The 16,654-nt window shown below is 40.9% G+C and overlaps 1 protein-coding gene across 8 annotated transcripts in view; it reads right to left on the bottom strand.

Moving 5' to 3' along the window:
• Positions 1 to 16,654, bottom strand: part of Col25a1 (collagen type XXV alpha 1 chain) — a 376,783-nt gene that overhangs the window by 138,586 nt on the left and 221,543 nt on the right. For all 8 annotated transcript variants that reach the window (XM_040751789.1, XM_021234540.2, XM_021234538.2 and 5 more), the window contains exons 6-7: positions 2,020 to 2,046; positions 1,883 to 1,909 (exon numbers count right to left, since the gene is read on the bottom strand). In XM_040751789.1, the coding sequence (XP_040607723.1) occupies positions 1,883 to 1,909; positions 2,020 to 2,046 (54 nt within the window). The remainder of the gene's footprint in view (positions 1 to 1,882; positions 1,910 to 2,019; positions 2,047 to 16,654) is intronic.

Genomic DNA, 16,654 nt, shown 5'->3' on the forward strand with positions numbered 1-16,654 from the left:
TTGATTTTCTTTTCTCTGAAAGTATGGGCTATTCCTTTGCTCCTTTTCAAATGATATATTTTCTGATTTGTAAGCTAATCATATGACTACGAAGGAATGCTCACACAATTCTAGAACTCTAGAAATGCCCCGTGTGAGCTTCAGGTAGAGCTCCTAAGAGGGGATGACTCAAGCCCAGGTTCCCATTGTCTCTGCACGGGCCTTCCAGGACACTTAGCACGCTTCAAGAAAACAAGACCAACTCTTGCCACTTTCCACCCCAAACACCGAATGGCCCCTGAACTGTGTGAAACTTGGCCCCAGCCAGTGTGAAAACTGGCGGAAATCTGTATGATAGGCTGTCTGGGTTTGTCAAAGCAGTTCGTGAACTTTGGCCAAACTTTCTGGGCTTCTGGTCCAAGACTTAGTTTGTAATGCAATGTGAAACCACGTGCATTTCAGATGGTGTCGGGTTTCACCTTGGAAATCTGGCCTAGCTTTCTAGTCAATCATCACTTTTAGTAACGATGAAAGCCAACACACCTTTCTGGGAAAGAAGACGGAGCACTGACTGATGACAGCTAGGCTGTGAACCGCCCCTGCACTTCCTCTGCCAAAGGAACACTTCACAGAATGGGGACTTTCCCTTTTACCTGGAGAGCCCAAGTTGGGGGACTGTGATACTGGGTGTAGAAAGACATGATACTCAACACAGGGAGACCAGCCGTGTGAAATATCACCACCCACAGATCAAGGGGCTCTCATTTTCTCACTTAAGGATATGGGTTCCATTTCATTCCCACCCATGACAGTTAGATATCATGATATTCCATCTCCTGAACCACGGATGTTCTTTTAGCTTGGAGGCAGTCATCAACTAGGATAACTTTGTCTGGAGAAACCTGCCTGCTGGGAGACATCACTGTTTCAACACTAAGTTAGCTGAAGAATAGGAAGGAAAGCAAACCCAACCACCTTTACCCAGCTTTAAGGAACATGAAGTAAAACGAAGGCACAAACCTTTTCCATCTGCATCAACTATGTATTTTGAAAAAAAATTCTGTAGTATTCATAAATTCAATAATTAAGTAAATACAGTATATTTTACAGAGAGACCTCCTTAGTTTCTACTTTCAACCTAGATATTTTAAATGTATGTTTCCGCCGTAAAAAAAAATTCTCTCTTCAACCAAATACTCGCTTTTGTGCGTAGTGACATGAGAAAATTGAGAGGTATGTCTGAACAGAGCCACTACATCATTGGAACAGTATGTCTGAACATTTGAGTAATGAGGCCCAGATGTGAACCCAAGCACTTGGCACTACCAAGGCAACAACAAAGTATTTGACATTGGTTATGATGGTCGAAGGGGCCACATCGGAGCAGAGAACAAACAGCTCTCTGCCCACCGTACTAAATTATGTTACACCTTTTATCTGCCTTAACAAATCTGGGAAAACAAAAAAATCCAAACAAGTGTTATTCAAACTTACAAGGAAGAATAAATATGTAAAATACAATAAAAATTTTATCTATGCTAGAACATATTTATGCAATAGCACGAGAAGTTTCATCAGAGGGAAATGCCAAATTCAAGAGAGTACCACATGGCCTTTAGGTTGCAAAACAACGTGTGCACGTCTAGAGACCCCAACAGTCACTGGATAGGTAGTTGTTGGATGGCTTCAGTAGGTTCATTAGTTGTTGAATTTTCTGTTTATAATTGAGCTATGATGATGCACAAAATACACATACTCATTAGTAAGATATTTCTTGCTTACGGGTGGTTTGTCAATATTTACAGCTGTTACTAAATCATGCAGTACACAAAGGGGAAGGATAGTTAGGATGCTTTGAGTTGGAAAATAATTTCCCACCCAGGACAACAAGTGCTTAACTTACCCGAGGCCCTTGATCACCTTGTTCTCCCTGTAGAGGAGCAAAATAAGAATAAAGTTACAATCCATACATGATACATAATACAAAGGTCTAAACACACGATATAGGTTTCCAGTAAGTTCATTAATGCATTTTCTTACCTTATCACCTTTTGGACCAGGGGGACCCTAGGAAGAAAAAGAAAAAAGAAAATATTAGCTTTAAAAGGACTTGAATGAGCCTACTATGTCAATTGAGAGATTTATGGGAAATGTAAAGAGTTATAGTTGTCAACAGGTTTCTCAAAGAACTTTAGTTTCTAAATTCTAATTGTAACATAATTAGAAAAAGAAAATAGTAGTATATACATACATACACCTATAATACCTGTGCTCAACTTCAGTATGTTCAGGATCATCTCTAATGCTTGCTATTTACCTTTTTATCTTACTTGTTCTTGTAGGGTATAGTAATTTAACTTTAAAGGTCCCTAGCAATATATTAAACACCCTTTTAATATACCTATTCAATATTTTACATTGTTTTTTATAAAGAATTATCAGTTTCTGCCTTTGTTTCACTAAATTATCCTATCAATCTATTATAACTTATTATATACTATATGCCACATATATGCATATATAGAGATTTAAAAATCTTTATATATTCTGAATTTTTGCCACCTATATTTACTAGAATATATTTTCCCATGCTCTGTTCTGCTTTTACATTCTGTTGAAATGTTCTCTGCTGTTTGTTTAGGTGGTGGCAGTACTGGGGCTTGAACTCAGGTTCAGCTGGGCATTGAGAATCTATGCAAATGCTCTATTATTGAGATATATCTGAAGTCCCTATTGGGGCATCTTCAATGAACAGATAGTGCTAATTCTGATAAAAGTCAACATAACATTTTTCTCTTTATTGTTATGCTTGCAGTCAACTAAAGAAATCTACAGCTATTGCACATCATGAGGAAGCCCGTCTGTTTATTCTACCAGTGAAAAGGTTTATTATTGCATCTTTCATATTTGAGTGTGACTTCATTGAGAACTGATTTTACGGGAGGTGAAGTCAGGATGTTTCTTGTCCCCAGGTGGTTATCAAGTTAACCGAACACTGTTAACTGAAAATGGCATCTTTTCCCCATCGTGGTACTGTGTTACCTTCCTCATAAATCAGGTGACCATATGTGTACATAACGTTTCCTTGTAGGAATTTCTTCTTGGTGAGAGCCTATTCTTCTAGTAAGAAATTTCTAGAGGCATTAATTATGCTGTCTACTCTAATTCTTGATAATGAAGTCATATTTTGTGGTTCAGCATGGCCCAAGGAATTAGAATGTCTGTCTCATAATTATCTCCACCATCTCCATTTGTAGTGGGGCCAGGACGTAAGAACAAGCCTGGGCAGGAAGTAAGGGGGAAGGGCCTATCAGAAGAGGCTACACCATTGCTGGTAGAAACATGAGACTCCTGCTCCCACCCAAATGGCACTTTCTGCTAAGTGTCAGTCACAGAGGAGCAGTGCTGAAGCCCCACTCTCTTCACAGTTATCTTTGTGTTCAACTTAAGAAGTCTCCAGCATTCCCACATCACGAAGAGATTCGTTTGCTTATTCTAAGGCAACAGCTTTATCACTGTCTGTTTCATATTTGCATCCAAATTCACTGGAACTGATTTTATATACCATGTGGCTATCTTTGTTGTGTAGGTAACATGCCTTTTTGGTAAGATCTGTGAGGTTAGATCCTGAAACCAACAGCAACATCATGTCTTGTATTTTGCATATTTCCTCATCAACAAGGAACTGTGAGTTGTTGTTACATCTAATCTTCCCTCCAACGCAATAAAGAATTATGATAATCTTTTTAGAGAGGCCAACAATGAAACTCAGATCTTTCCTATGTGAGGCCTCTTAGAAATGAGCTGTCCAGGATTTTAATTCATTCTGCATGACTTTAAATACCAAGACCATGGAGCACAGACATGGAACTAGTTTCTCAGAATCACCCACATGTCTGGTGCCTGCCTTCAACACGTGACTTCTAAAACGGCCCCTGCTGTATGTCCCACTGTCACAGATACCAGCACTAAGGCTGTGGGTTCTACATGAGGAAAAAGGAAAGACAAGGCCAGAGTGCCCTGTATAGGATGCTTAATTCATGAGCATATGAAAATCTGCACCAAAAATTGACGGGCAAGTAAAGTGGTATTTTCTGAGCAGACGTCATGGCATCCTGAACCTGCCAAGCTCAAGACAGCAACAAAGCCAAGGTCACCCGCTATGCATAGCTGTGGTGGCTGCTTGGGACATCCCCCTCCAAAGCCCTGTGATCCAGGGTGACAGAGGGTGCTTTCTTCTATGGGACTGAATGCCTGCTCTTCTTTCTGAATTGGGTCTCTTCACTGAAAAGATGGGTTCAATCAGATGAACCAAGTGAGCTCTGCCAGAGAACAGTGTTTCTAACTGCAGGGGCCATGCTGCTTTTCCAAGTTAAAGTATCACAGCACAAGGAGATTCTAACCTTTAAAGTTCAGATTGGGTCATGAGCTGTTTTGTTCTACCTTTATAATTGGTTTTAAAGACCCTCATTATTACTAACTCAAATATAAGCAGCAATATAAATTAACGGCTCGCATCATTTCATTTATGAGGATTTGTAATGTGTATGCACCACACGTGTGCCTGGTGCCCACATTATAGACAGTTGTGATGTGCATGTGGGTGCTGGGAACTGAACCTGGGTCCTCTGAAACAGCAGCCAATGAGCTTAACCACTGAGCTATCTCTTTATCCTTGAGAGTATTTGTAAATAGCATTTTTCTGTTGCAATTATACTGTTTTTGACAAAATACTATTTAGTGCAGTGGCAATGACTGTAAGATAACTAAGCCAAAGTCACCTTTGCTGCTATGAAAAGCCAAGGCCAATGTAAAAGAAATGTGTAGGACTAGCTGTGGGTCACAGCTTTGTCTAAGGCTTTTGGGGACATGTCAGTCACCTGTCTAGAATGTCACATATGCCCACTCATAAATAAAACTATCATTTCTAAATATTTTTGTATAAGCAGCCTTAGTTACATAAACACTGAAAGATGTTAATAAAGTTTGTATCTGTCACTACACTCAGGTGGGAATACTCTTTAGTACATTGGTTCTCAACATTCCTAACACTGCAACCCTTTAATGCAGTTCCTCATGTTCTGGTGACCACAACTATAAAATTAGTAAGTTGTTACTTCATAACTGTAATTTTTCTAATGTTATGAATAGTAATGTGAATAACTGATATGCAGGATATTTGATATGCAATCCCCAAAGGGGTCATGGCCCACAGGTTGAGAACTGCTGCTTAAGAGCATTGTTAGAATGTAACTGATTTATACCAAAATATCAGTAACAGTCAATGGCCTGCATGGCAAAGTAGCCCCTGTTCACATAGCTTTAAAATCATAATTTACAGTCACTGCCTTTCTCTTTGTCTCAGCTCCTTGACATGGGCCTTGGCTTATAACTGATTTTAGTAATCCCAAGCCTAGTTTTACCCAAATAATGCAAGTTTTAGTGTTTCTTATTGTCTGCTTCTATAACAAACAAACCAAAAGCAAAGAGAGGCCAATGGGAGAAGCTATCTGATGACATTTCAATTTACGAAGTGAATGAGACATGGCTCAAAGAGAAAAGAGTGTGTCATGGGGCCCTTTATTTGAGTGAATTGCAAACTCTACTTACTTTGAAATGGAAACAGTCTAAAAATCATGAAAACAAAATTAAATTCTGTTGGAGGGGCATGGAGCATGTCTTAGGACTCCTAGGAAGACAGTCACCCCAGAAGAGGGGGCTGGCGACCTCTGCACCTGAACATCATAGGTAAGTTGATTTTTCAGTCTTGTGAGGTAACATGACTCTGATTAACCTTTTCATTACTGTAGAATTATGGGAACAAACAGGCTCCATCCCCTAAGTATTTATTGTGTCAGCTGGTCAGTTCTCTCTCCATCTGGGGGTGGGCATGTTAGTATGACTTACACTCGGTAGGGAGGACTTACACTTGTGTTGCAGAACTATGGAAAGAGAGAGGGAAGGAGAGCTAGAGTTGAAAGGGAGAGCTGCAATTGGCCCTGTGAAGTTGGCTGGAGATAAAGGGGGAGACAAGGCGTGTGAGGGGGCTCTGACAGAAGGAAAGAACACGTGTAAGGGTGAGAGAACGCTATGCTATCACAGAAAGATGGAGTTCATGGGAGAAGAGCAGATGTGGAGTTGGGAGTGGAAATGGGGACTAGCAGGAAAAGAGGAGCTGCAGAAGGCTGGCTAGCCACACTCTGGTGTCTGGGCCAGATCCTGTCATCAGTTTCAGCGTGGTAAGACGGGGTGTGTCTGCTCTGAGGGACTCCCAGGGTGTGCGGTGTTAGAGGTTCTTAGAGAGTCGTTGTCTTGGTCCCAGTGAGTGGTGAGGAAGTTTTGAAATAAAGCGAGGTTACAAGGAAAGGGCTAGATCTGGGAGACATTTCTTGAACTGTAAACTTCACTTACTTTGCCCCAACAGGAGTAGATGACTGGCTGGACACGAGGACTCCTGAGTGACTCTCAATATGGGTAAAGACTGGCTGGACACGAGGACTCCTGAGTGACTCTCAAACCGGGTGGAGAGCTGTTCCAAGGCCAAGTGAACCAGACACAGTACAAATGGATTTGGGGCTGCGTTTTAAATCTACAGTGTTGACTGCTACAGCTGGCCTGATTGGAAATGGCAGTATGGAAGAGGCACAGAGAAAAAAGAAAGAGAGGGAAAGATGGGAAGGGGAGAGGAGGGAAGGGGAGAGGGAAGGAAGATATGAGAGGAGGGGAGAGGAAGGAAGAGGAGGGCAGTGGAGGATATGAGAGGGGAAAGGAGGGGAAAGTGGAGATAGTTTGCTTATCACTACTAATTAGAAGGTCCACACCTGAATCCATAATAGTGGTCATGGTGTGACAATCTCTGTGCAGTGCCCATTCTGTGATCTTCAGCATATGGTAGCCTGGTAGTCACACTATGCCATGATCAAAATGTCACCCATCTTGTATGTTAATTTCTGGATACAGTATATCTTCATTACATTTCCCTTCCTGTACTTCTTAAGATACAAACTGCATATGGAATCCTGTGCTGTAAATGCCTGCTGCCCTGGTCTTTGAAGGAGAAGATGCCAGCCTTCCACACCAGTGGATCTCTCATAGGACAGCACAGCCCCAGGGGTGGGACGGCTGACTGAAGTCTTCTCTCTGTGGTCTCAAGATTTCTTGCAACAATGCGTTACTGATGCTTGCAGTTTCCCAGGGAGAAAAGAAACAGGATAGATGTTTTACTCTTGTAGAATTGAGATGGTGTCTCAACTGTACTGACTGTCAACTTCTGTCTCCCCACATGCATGCTTAATTTGGCTCTAAGGAAACAAGACACATACCCAAATTGCACACTGGCCATTTTTAGCACATTTCTGATTTTATAGAAAATGACATTGCAAACAACAGTGTAAATTGAGAATCTATTGTTTTCTCTGAAAAAATGGGAACCCTGGCTAATTGGATGTGGGCATTTCTGTATGTGTACCTACTTCTGAGTAACATGTCTAGTGGACTTAGCACCAATTTTCCTATCATAAAAACGAGAACCTGTTTTCTTTCATATGTGTATGCAAGACTTGAATTCAGGTATAAACTTTTGTTCTGTTAGCATATGTATGTATATAATTTTTGGGGTGTCTCTAATTGTTCTATTTTATGAAGCTTAAAATGAAATTATTTTGACATATAGACTTTAAAATTTACAAATAACTTGAGCTAGTAGTATGTAAATCTTTATTTTTCCTGTTATAGTATTGCATTGCTTAAAAGCATAGATAAAATGTGTGAGTTTGTAACATAATTTCTTTTCTTAAGAGTTTCAGTAAAAAGTCAAAGGAAAATCCAAGAGTAATTCAGAGGTGTTATTTTAAAAATGAAGAATGTAAGACAGAAGTATCTCAGCAGTCAGGGTTTCAAGTCACACATCTAGATGGGAACTTGGACCACGGCACATGCGCAATCTTGGGCAGACCAATTAGTCTTGCTGAACTGGCTTCTTCATCTGTTAAAAAGGGGAAAAGATCGTCCTTTGCTTGACTAAAACAAAGGAACCTACAAATGTGTGGCCTATCAATGTTGGCAATTATAAAAAACACACTGTAATATTATGCTTGATGGGAAACAAAATGCAAAAGCTGTTTTTCAGATACTCAAGGAGTGAAAAAGGCAAACAAACAGAACTTCCTAAAAGTAACATGAACCTTGGGAAGTGTCCCGTATAGATGGTGGCAATGTTTGGAGACAATGCCAATTGAATATAATTTACCTTTGAGAGTTATTGCCAGTCAAAACCAAGCCAAACTTGTAGCCTAGTTCCTTTAATAAATAAAACTGAACTCTAGGCTCAGTCAATCTGAGCACAGATTAGGTGCTCAATTAACTCTTGCCAAAGTGACATGGGTGTACAATAAATACAATAAAATTCTTGGGGTTCAAAGCAGCAACATGGAAGAATGAATGATGGGGAAGTCAAGTTCCCTGGCAGGAGAGCTGTGGTTATGGTAATATCCAACTCCACAAAGTCTGGCATGGGAATTACGGCAATAAATGGATTTACAGCTGTAGACTTTACACCTTTCATTTTGCATTGAAGATTAAAACCAAGCAGAAAGGGGTGGACATAACCCAAATTTTAAAATATCAAAACCAGCCCTACTTGGTTGAAAACTAATTTTTACAGCTATTATTTCCTGGGCATTTTTCTGTGGTGAGACTCTAAGTGCAAGGTCTTTTATGATGTCTGTTTGGGCCCCAAACAACAGACCGTGTGTGCCCACGACCAATCCTAAATCATAAGCAGCTGCTGTAAGGAAGCAATTAATGGGTTCTAACACTCAAAGAAACACTACAAAAGTAGCTCAATGGAGTCAAGAGCTGGTGCTATAGTGGGACTCGGGGCCATTGTTTTACTTCTGGCTTGCTTTTTTTAATTTAAACATTATTTTTCATTTTATATAGAAACCCCAGTTCTCTCCTCCCCACTTCCTACCTCCCCCATCCACTCAACTCCTCATAGGGGGTAAAGCCTTCTTTTCTTACTCAATGCATGGACATTGCTGTTCTTGCTAATCAGACCCAAGATCTCCCGTCTTCCAGCATCTGTGTGGTGTGTGCCGCTCAGTGCTCTAAGACTGTGCAAATGGCCCTGATTTTGAATGTGGCTTCCCCTCCCTTGCACCTTATTTTTTTTAAAAGGTTAAATAAAACGATCTCCATGGTGAGAGATTTGGAATTCCAAATACCAAGTTTGTGGAAAGTATAAGCTAGCTCCAACTGCCACAGGAACCCGCACTATTTATACCTAGAGTAAGCTCTCCTATGATACTCTCATGGTGTGCAGTAGGACTCAAGTGGATTCAGAAGCCAAACTTCAAAGGATTCAGATACAATCATCTCTTTTGTTTTCAGTTAGCATAAAAAATAATGGAGCTTATTATGTAGCACTCCACATACATGCATACACACATATATATCATTGTACCTTACTTATTTGCTCACCCAGTGTGACACCCATCTCTGTTGGTCTGCTGCCTCTCTCTATACCTTCATATTCTCTCTCTCCCTCCCTCTGTCCCTGTCTCTGTCTGTGCGTGCATGTGTGTGTGTCGTTAAATCTGGATTCTGTATAGTACATTTTCCTCTAAGTCCTGGGATTTATTTATAACCACCTATTTCAGCGTGTTTCCTAGTATTCTTTCCAAACATCATTTTTGTTCAAGTGATTTAAGCCTTGTTTGTGTGTCATTTGACTTTTTTTGCTTCATTTGTCATATCATATAAAGCAACAGAGTTTTACGAAATGCAACTGAGCATAAAGCAAGGGCGAGGGTCAAGTAGATAGAAGAATGAAAAACAACCCCCCAATTAAAGATTAAAATAATTAAAAAACCAACAACTGTCAGGTGGGGCTGGGAGGGAGCCTGACTCTCAGGTCTTGGCTATGATTCTTGATTGACTTCCAGTGTAAGTGGGATCTCCCTCACATTGGCCGATGGCCAACATGACCACAGAGTTTTTCATGTGAGTGTCAACTCCTAGAGCTTCGTATTCAGATTCTTCACTCTCATCACGCTTTTCTTCAGAGACCAGATGTATAACATCACACCTACCAACATGCTTACCTCCTCCCCAGCCCAGTCCTCCTCATCCTTTTCCTCACTTGTCATTTCTACCCATAGGACCACCCCATCCCCCTTGGTTCTCCTCCACTAGCTTCAAGAGTACAAATTTTCCCTTTCTGGAGGCCAGGAGGAGGACACATTGCCTTTGCCCACCATCGGCTCCTGTTCATGTCCTACCTTCTTCTTTACTGTTGCCATTGGCTTCCCCAAAGAACAGATTAGTCACACAAAGAGAGGAAATTAGATTTAAGGAAAAAGGAAAGGTAGCAAGAAGTCATGTTTTTACAGTCGGGCTCCAGGAAAAATAAAGGAGCAGGAGTTAAAGTACATGTTGTTCCTTGGGGGTATGGCATTTCTTTCCATTAAGAGAAGAAAGCTGACCCGTGGAAGGTATGCCACTGAGCCCTGATAGGGAGATATCCTGGGCTAAGCTAATCTAAATAAACTTAAGCCCTGGGGAGGAAGGGTTGACAAAACCCATCAGTGTTCACATCACCAAAATCTGTACTTAAACCTTTCCTTCTCACAGCTCTCCTTCACTGGCTATCAGATATACTCTCAAGGCTCCAGCCATTATCTGCCTTCCGTCCTCAGCCTTTTTGCCAAGCTGCAATCCTGCATCTTCAACTGCTCACCAGATGTCTGAGCCAAAACAGACCATCATCGGCTCAGATTCTACTTTCTCAAACCTAATTTCTCAGTGCCTGCTGCTATGAGACCATTATGATTCCCAACTTCCCTATTTTTGTCAAGCAGGGTACTCACCTACAAACCTAAAACTCTGTGTTTGTATCTGGCTCAGTAAATTCAACCCAAAGCTCAGTCCTACAGATTTCACTTATACAGCTTCTCTTGAGTCTGTCCTGTCTTACTGTGTTAGTTGCTAGTCTCCTGTTCTTGTATAACCAGAGCAGTCTATTACACAAGCTTCCCTTGACCTTCAGCACTCTATGCTACATACTATGGTCAAATTAAATTTTCTACCTGAGTGTAACCATTCACATCAATAGTCTCATGAATTGTGAGGATGGAACAGAAGGAGAAGTTGAGCCAAGGAGTTTGTGGTCAGCCTGGGCAGCGAAGAGATAAATATATTCTTCTGCTCATATTATCCTCAGCTCAAAAAATTTCAGGGCCCTGTTTCCCAGCCCACAATGGAAGCTCTAAGAAATGACCCTTAGAAGTTGCAAAAGCCACCAGGGAGAAGTCTCCTGAACATCAGACCAACTCCTCCAGACCACCAACTGGCCAAACGTCATGCACTTTCTAGTGTGGACTAGGGAACATACCACCCTTCAAAACAGACTTCCCTAAAAATTGAACCAACTCTGCTGTAGAAGGTAGGATAAACAATTAAATAACACCTCAAACAATAGTTGGACCAATTCAGAATGCAGGATGCTCTCTATATAGAATGAACATTCTAGAACAAGAGATGCAAAGAAAAGGAATAAGACACTAAAAACTGAAAAACAATGATAACTGAGTCCCAAGTGCAGACAATTTTATGTGATGGGGGCGGTCCTTCTGTATGCTGTGAATACATGTTTCTATTATTGGTTGATGAATGAAACTGTTTCAGCCAATGTACAGACAGGATGTAGCCAGGCAGGAAGTATAGGCAGGGCTACCAGACTAGGAGAATTCTGGGAAGGGAAATGCAGAGAGTTAGTCTCAAGAAAAGACCTCATGTAGCTGCCAAGGAAGCAGGAAATCCAGGCATCACCGGTAAGTCCAAGACCATGTCAAGATACATAAATTAATAAAAAATTGGTTAATAATTAAAAGAAAGCTAGCCAATAATAAGCCTGAGCCATTGGCAAAACAGTTTATAATTATTATAAGCCTCAGTGTGTTTATTTGGGTCCAAACTGCTGTGGGACCAGGTGGAACAGAAATTCTGTCTACAATAATGACTGGGGAAATCTGAATTTGCACTAGGTATGGATTTTATTAGAAATGTCATCGAGATGATGGCTATAATTTCAAATGCCCCATCACAGATTCACATGTCAGTGCATGTGGATGAAATGACAGAGTATAGGCTTCACTTTAAAGCATATCAGTAAAAATACCATGTATTTAGCAGGTTGGAGGCTCTCACTTGAAGCCCTGCTGCAAAATCATAACAATAAATCAAAGGAAGAGATTCATTAGATGCAATTAGCCATTGATATTTATAAAAGTGGGTGATGAGTTTAAGGACATTCCCCCCACGCTTCTGAGACTATCTGAAAATTTCTGCATGCAATTAAATAATTTAATTTTGTTTGTTTCAGCCTATTCTTGCCTGAAACTTGTGATCCACCTGTTTCAACCTCCCAATTGCTGGAGTTACAGGTTTGTGCATGACCCTCAGCTAAAAATTCCTTTTTAAAGACCCTTTAGATTCCTACCAAAAGAAATGTGAACTGCTGCCTGGAAATCTAAGACGCGTCCTGTATAAGCTGCTGTTATTTCTCCCTATGACCCTTCTCACTGACCTCAGCTTCCCATAAGGCTCCTCCCTAGCCAGTCTAGACCACCACCTATCTTCGAGTCTCCAGATCCTTGCTTATGTCACCATCTCCATGAAATCACCCATTACTGTTTTGGTATAGCGTGCTACAGCACACTTTCATTAAAACTGATGGCCTGGTGACCCAAGCTATGAAACTCTATGGGAAAAGTTAAATGTATAATCTTGAGTTTCTGAAAGAAATTCCTTTCCTTTTGGTAAAGTCTTACCCTACACACACGCACACATTCATGTGCATTCGTGCGTGTGCACAGACACACATATACATGCATTCTCACACACACCTACACACTTACTGATGTTTTATCTCAGAGCTTCTGCTTTCCTGAATTTATTCAACTCTGCCCTGGACATTTTCTTTAATTAATCTCTAAGCCCTGAAGCATGTGTGCTCTGCTGGGGCTAAGGCTTGTGTCTCCATGAGCTGACAGGACCCTTGATGGCAAGAGAAGCATATGGGAAGCCTAACTTGCAGTGACTTTGGAGGCCTTTATATGCCAGCACATGACCTTTGCCAAGTCAGCCAACATGGCAGAACTTTGGTTTCTGTAAAATGGATAAATGATAATTACCGCCTGTGGACTTTGTGCATGAAAAAATATCCAATTTTTAACAGGTTTCATGATACAGAAGTTCAACTTTATTAGACCATTTCACAAACAGTCCAGTCATAACCAAGTAGCCCCCAACCTCTATGTCCAATCTGCTCCCAATGGCTGTTCTGAGGGTCCACATGAGTTTTCAACACGAATTCATGACTTTGAATGACTTTTAGGGCCACTCCAGTTTCTCATCTGCTGATTCATAGCGATAGTTCAGAAGAATCGAGACTAATAATAGCAAATGTGGCAAAACCGGCCCTGTTGAGTAAGAGTTTCATTTTCGTTTTTTCCCTCATGTCTCCCCTGAGGAAAAGACAGGCAGGTATTGTAGGTCTTTGCTCCTGTTTCCCTGTGGGCCTGCATTTCCAGCTTTTCATGCTATCCACACTTTCACTATCAAGTCAGCTCTGTAACCACGTCAGTGCTGCCGTCTCCCAGCACACACACTGCGGAAGCTACTCTCTGGCTGCCTCTGGGGAACCAATGACTGTGCTCCACGCAGTGAACCACTCTGCTTAGCTTCCTTGGCCGGCTTTCATCTGGTTCTTCTGCTGCCTGATGGAGATTTCTAGATATTCTTCCTTCTGTCCACTTCTTGTTGTAGTCTGTAAAATTAATTCCTCCTTCTCCACAGATTTCTCCTCTCTAGGGACCCCGCTCAATTCCAATGTCAGCTCTTACTCGCCCAGTCTGTCCCTAAGTTCCGCCTATTGCCTAATCTACATCTCTTAGTGTGTGCGCTGTCCTGGTCTCAGATCACTTGGTCCATCACTAAAACCTGGTCTGTTTTCTTCTGAGAAACCATATATTCTTTATTCAGGATTCTGCCCCCAGGCAGTGCAGGGGGTGGGAGTGGGGAGCTTTCTTCTGGAGGGATGCAGCCACAGGCTACCTCAATGTTCTGCAAATGCAGCATGAGCTGGGTAGACGAATCCACCCATCCTTGGCTGAGCTGTGTACACTGTTTAACTGTGCGCACATGCAAACTTACTGTGAGAGTAAAGTTCCTCTCTGAAACTCAACACTCTGCTATGCATTTTCTAAACTGCGCAACAGCCTAGGTGGCTAGATAAGAGGTTTTATGTAAGGTGTATCACGACTCATCAAAAGAAAGTAATAGTTAGTGATATTTACTATGCTCGTGGAAGGTACATCATCTTTGATTTGTATTCAATTCTTGTTTATTTAAAATTTTCATATATATGAATATAATATATATATACATGTTATATATACATTGAATGTGTATCCATGTGAGTGTGTGCACGTGGAGACCAGAGGAGAACATTGGGTATCTGCTCTATTCCTCCCTGCTCCTTTCTTTGAGGCAGACTGTCAAAGTTCTTAGCTGATGAGCCCAGTGATGGCAGTCACAGGTGCAGGTCATAGACACGCATGTGCACAACAATGCTCAGCGTTTATGTAGATGCTGAGAACTGGAAGCCAGGTCCTCATGACTGAAATGAGCAATCTTACCCAGCGACTTATCATCCCAATTATCTTTTTGTAAGAAGAAAATTTGATGACCATGAGTTACTAGAATAGATTTGTTTGATTTAAGATACAAATTTAGCATCAAACATACTGGTCCTTTGGGAAGAGGAGTGGGAAATACATCTAAAGTCTTATAGTTTGGCTTGTGAGCCTAGCCTTTAACGGCTGAGCTATCCCTTCAGCCCCATCTAAAGTCTAAAGGCGAAGCTTTACTCAGTGATGGAGTAGAGATCCACACTCACTATGTTAACCAAAGGGAGGCTTTTAAAAATCTGAAACAGTGCCAGGCAGTGGTGGCACACGCCTTTAATCCCAGCACTCGGGAGGCAGAGGCAGGCGGATCTCTGTGAGTTCGAGGCCGGGCTGGACCGATAGCCTCCAAAACAATACAGAGAAACCCTGTCTTTTAAAAACCAAAAAAAAAATCAGAAACAGTTTAAAGCATGCCATGTCACTGCAGAATATTTTGAACACCCACAACCGTGTACATAAGAGTTGGTTTTTAGAGAGGCCTCTACATGATAACTGTACCCGAAAACAGCTAATGAATGTTCACAAACTTCTTAACTTCAATTTATCAACAGTATCTGCACATATTGAGTCTATTATTTTCTTCTGCTTGTCCAGCAGGTGAAGTGCCACCTGCAAGGACAATGTATAACAATACAAGGACATCAAGTCTTTATGGCTGTACTTGTGTGAGTGCTTAGGGGAAAAGGAATTTACTACGGTCTTTAATCCTAACCCCTGTGTGCACGTGCTATAGACCATTTTTGAGTGCTTCATTAAGTTATGTATTGAATCAAATCATTCTCCCTTTACACTGAAAAGCTGAGGCATAAAGTTAGACAAGTGACTCAAAGTCACACCTCTCATAAGTGCTAGAGAAGAATGTCAACTCAGGTGCCTGCCACGAGCACCCCTCCCCGCAGCTCTATACAATGAGTTTCATATGCTGCTTTAAAAGCAGACTACAGAAGGCTGACATCTTCAGTAGGTTTATCAGGTACATAAAAATAATAATTAAATATGAATTCGTACATATGCATCTATTAAGCAGAGTTTACTGTGAGGTTTGGAGTAGAGGTCAATAACAGAACATTGATTAGCATGTGCGGTGCTTTGGGCTTAGTCCTCAGTACTAAAGAAAAACTGCATTGTTTATTTTTTACCAACACTGTATGGAGAAACTGGGATAAAGAAAACTGGCGAATGGTAACAAATTCCACGATGTAAAGCAATACGTAATCGGCTTAATTATTCATGGAACGTTATAGGTTATCCACATTAATCCAGATGAAATGACAGGCAATATATTTTGTAAGAAATACAGCATAAAGTTGGCAATAGAACTTCCTTAATTAATTTTGTTGGCAATAGTTCTATCTTCTATTCTATTTAAATATGCAAATGAGCATGCAAAATAAAGGCATATGGATTACAGTAAAATAAAGACATAGTTATACCATGTATAGTCTTAATAATAGAATCCATCTGGAGTACAGTGAAGTCCTTCATGCCACAATACCAATGATTCCTAACTAAATTCTCCAAACACTAAAGCATTTGGCCTTGTATTATTATTCTCTCTGTTATGTAGTAACAATAAAATATACTTTGCTAGAGTATTGGCTTATCCAGGTGATAACATAGTACTGGTTTCACACAGCAGTGAGCAGAATCTAAGCACCCTGCGCACCCATGTGCATAAAGGCATGCACACATTTTTCAAATTTCTTGGAGAATGTATGTGCTCTCCTTTTGCCCCCAAATCAGACTATGTGAATCTGGAAAAAGCTGGATTGAAACACAAATATGAAATATGGGAATTTCTAAAGTGTTAGGTTAGAAGGAGCTTCATACATAATTTAAAACATATGAATAGAGAGTTAAATACTGTCCCCACAGTACAATATTTTACCCCAGAAGAATTCTTCACAAGGAATGTACAGCTTGAG

Source organism: Mesocricetus auratus, unplaced genomic scaffold (assembly GCF_017639785.1).
Source record: "Mesocricetus auratus isolate SY011 unplaced genomic scaffold, BCM_Maur_2.0 Super-Scaffold_100009, whole genome shotgun sequence".
NCBI classification, from domain to species: Eukaryota; Metazoa; Chordata; class Mammalia; order Rodentia; family Cricetidae; genus Mesocricetus; species Mesocricetus auratus.